The 2,295-nt window shown below is 36.9% G+C and overlaps 1 protein-coding gene across 5 annotated transcripts in view; it reads left to right on the forward strand.

Annotated features, from left to right (window-relative positions):
- Nucleotides 1-398: 398 nt before the first annotated feature.
- The window catches only part of LOC111864327, a 21,914-nt gene continuing 20,017 nt past the window's right edge, over nt 399-2,295 (forward strand). The window contains exon 1 of one of the 5 annotated variants that reach the window (XM_023851502.2): nt 399-756. In XM_023851502.2, coding sequence (XP_023707270.1) covers nt 604-756 — 153 coding nt within the window. In that variant the 5' untranslated portion in view covers nt 399-603. Of the gene's footprint in view, nt 757-2,176; nt 2,288-2,295 lie in introns of those variants that run through there. The other 4 variants (XM_023851504.2, XM_023851503.2, XM_033751390.1 and 1 more) reach the window with 4 other exon arrangements.

The following is a 2,295-nucleotide window of genomic DNA, read 5'->3' on the forward strand; positions in this document are numbered from 1 at the left end:
GCTACCGAATTTATTCAATGCTTATAATTGATCGTGTTAATCTTTTAATTGATTAGAGTGAAGCAGCCATTTTAAGTCTGGTTTGAGGGATTTCAGTACGCGGCCTGAATATTGCTTTCTTTTGGCTGTATAAAGGAGGATCCGGAATGGTTCCAATCTGCTCAATTTGGATAACAAAAAAATCTGTAGAAATTAATTGGCCCCGTACGGCTTGGATCCGCTCCACTTATAGACATTCCAGTATCCTTGAATCCTTGCATGTAGTTCTCCACAATTGGAGATTGAACGGACCGGAACATTCGTGCTTCGTGGATGCTCGGCAGTTTCCGACTCCCATAGGCCTCCCGCCTAAATTGGGGTTTAAACTATTGTCCGGTGTCGCTGTCCTTGTCGTCCTGGTTCTATGGCTTCTCACGTAGGGCTCCATCTATCAGCCTAATTTGTAATATTGCTACTTTTTTGTTTTTGTATGCAGTGTGTGATTGAAAATCCGCGAAACTTAAACATCTTATGTATTCTTGTGGCGACATTATAACCGAGATTTAAATGAATTCCTTCGGGTTTTTAGCTTTTTTGTGTTACATTTAGACGAAAGTACAGACTATGTTCGAGGATGATTTACTGTTATCAACTAAATACGTGGATTCAAGGAATGGTGAATGTGATGTAAGAGTTCCAGTGCCAGTTAATTTTGAAAATACATCTCCAGTGAATATTTATTCACCGAACGGTAATGCAAATGAATTCAAATTCAAGGTAAAACAGCTTTATAATACAGGTTGCCTGTAAAACATAATTGCTTATTCAGAATTAGGGTTTTTGAACTTTGTCTATCTTCCAGTATTCTAGAAACTAGAAAACAGCGTTTCGGAAACTGGATCTGTTTCCGTCCTCAGGTGAGGGGGGGAAAACACCGACTCAGTTCGGTCCCTTAGAAAAAGCTAACCTCAATTACTGTTTATATTTAGCCGCTTGGCAACTTATTTCAAATGGAATTTGAAAGTTGGGTACAGTGCTGTACAGAAAAATGTTTCGGCCTTTTTTTGCTTAGTGATTTCCTTCAACCTACAGGCATTCAAGTAATAAACTTCAAGAAATCCATAGTTACTTAATCCATATCGTTGCCATCTGTGCAGAAGTCCTCGTGTGCTTATTCTGCAGTCCGGTTCACAACCTCAGTCTCCTTTCCAAAAATTGTTTTTAATTTTATAGAATATGTTCTAATCTTGATTTAACTTCCCAAAAAACCACCATATGTAACTTCTCCTGTGACATCTTCAATTCTGTGTATAATAATTGTTTTCAATTTTATAGACTTCATTATAATCCTGATTTAATATTCCAAATAATAGCCATATAAATTATGCAGTTTCTCACCTAATATCCTCCATTTTGCATGTAATCGATCTCAAGTTACTTACCTTATTAAATGTTTTCGCACAATTCACAACCATTTTATGTAAATATGGGTTCCCTATGTTGTGTTAGAGAAGTGCCAGCTATAATTTGACCTCATTCCTTCACAATTCATGTAGATTTCATACACTGACTTATTCTTAAATCTAAAATGCAGGAAAAACGCAGCTGCTGCTTATAACATGTGTAGTACTGTAGGCAGTAGATGAAGTTTCATTCACAAAATTTAAATTTTGAAGTCTGAGGTTCTCATGGTGGGAAAGATCAAAATTATGGTCTTCTGAGTTATGATGCCATCATGTTTGGTAGATGAGTACCAACATTTTGGAGAAACTTTCTGCTTCCATATTCAGTGTACGGTGATAGAGTCACCAGTTCATCTGAATATTGGTATCTATCTAGCAAGCCTCATTGCATCACATCCACCACCACTGATCATAAAATTTAAGACAGCAACTGAAGAACCAACAAACCTATGCACAATGTGGAAACTTACACAGTTTGTGATATCACTTGGCATTGAAGGACAGTTATTTTTCCTTATTAGGTGGATTTTCTATATCACTATTAGACTCTACTTCTGTACTTAGAGATTCTTGATTTGTCTTTAACTCTGGTGCATACTTTGACAGATGCAAAGCATCACTAGACAAAAGCCTGGAATAGTTTATTGGTAGAGGTGAGTGATCCAGTGGCCTCTTAATCACTGTAATTACATTGATTTGAAACATTGACTGTAATCATTGAAATTGTTAAGCTTCCAGCTATAGCTATGACCTGGGGAAAGGAGGGGTGGATAAGAGAAACTGGGACTGAGATTTGAAAAAGGAGAGTAATTTAATATTCAGAGCAGAAACACTTTTACTTCTTGGTATGTAC

The sequence above is a fragment of the Cryptotermes secundus genome, unplaced genomic scaffold (assembly GCF_002891405.2).
Source record: "Cryptotermes secundus unplaced genomic scaffold, Csec_1.0 scaffold216, whole genome shotgun sequence".
NCBI classification, from domain to species: domain Eukaryota; kingdom Metazoa; phylum Arthropoda; class Insecta; order Blattodea; family Kalotermitidae; genus Cryptotermes; species Cryptotermes secundus.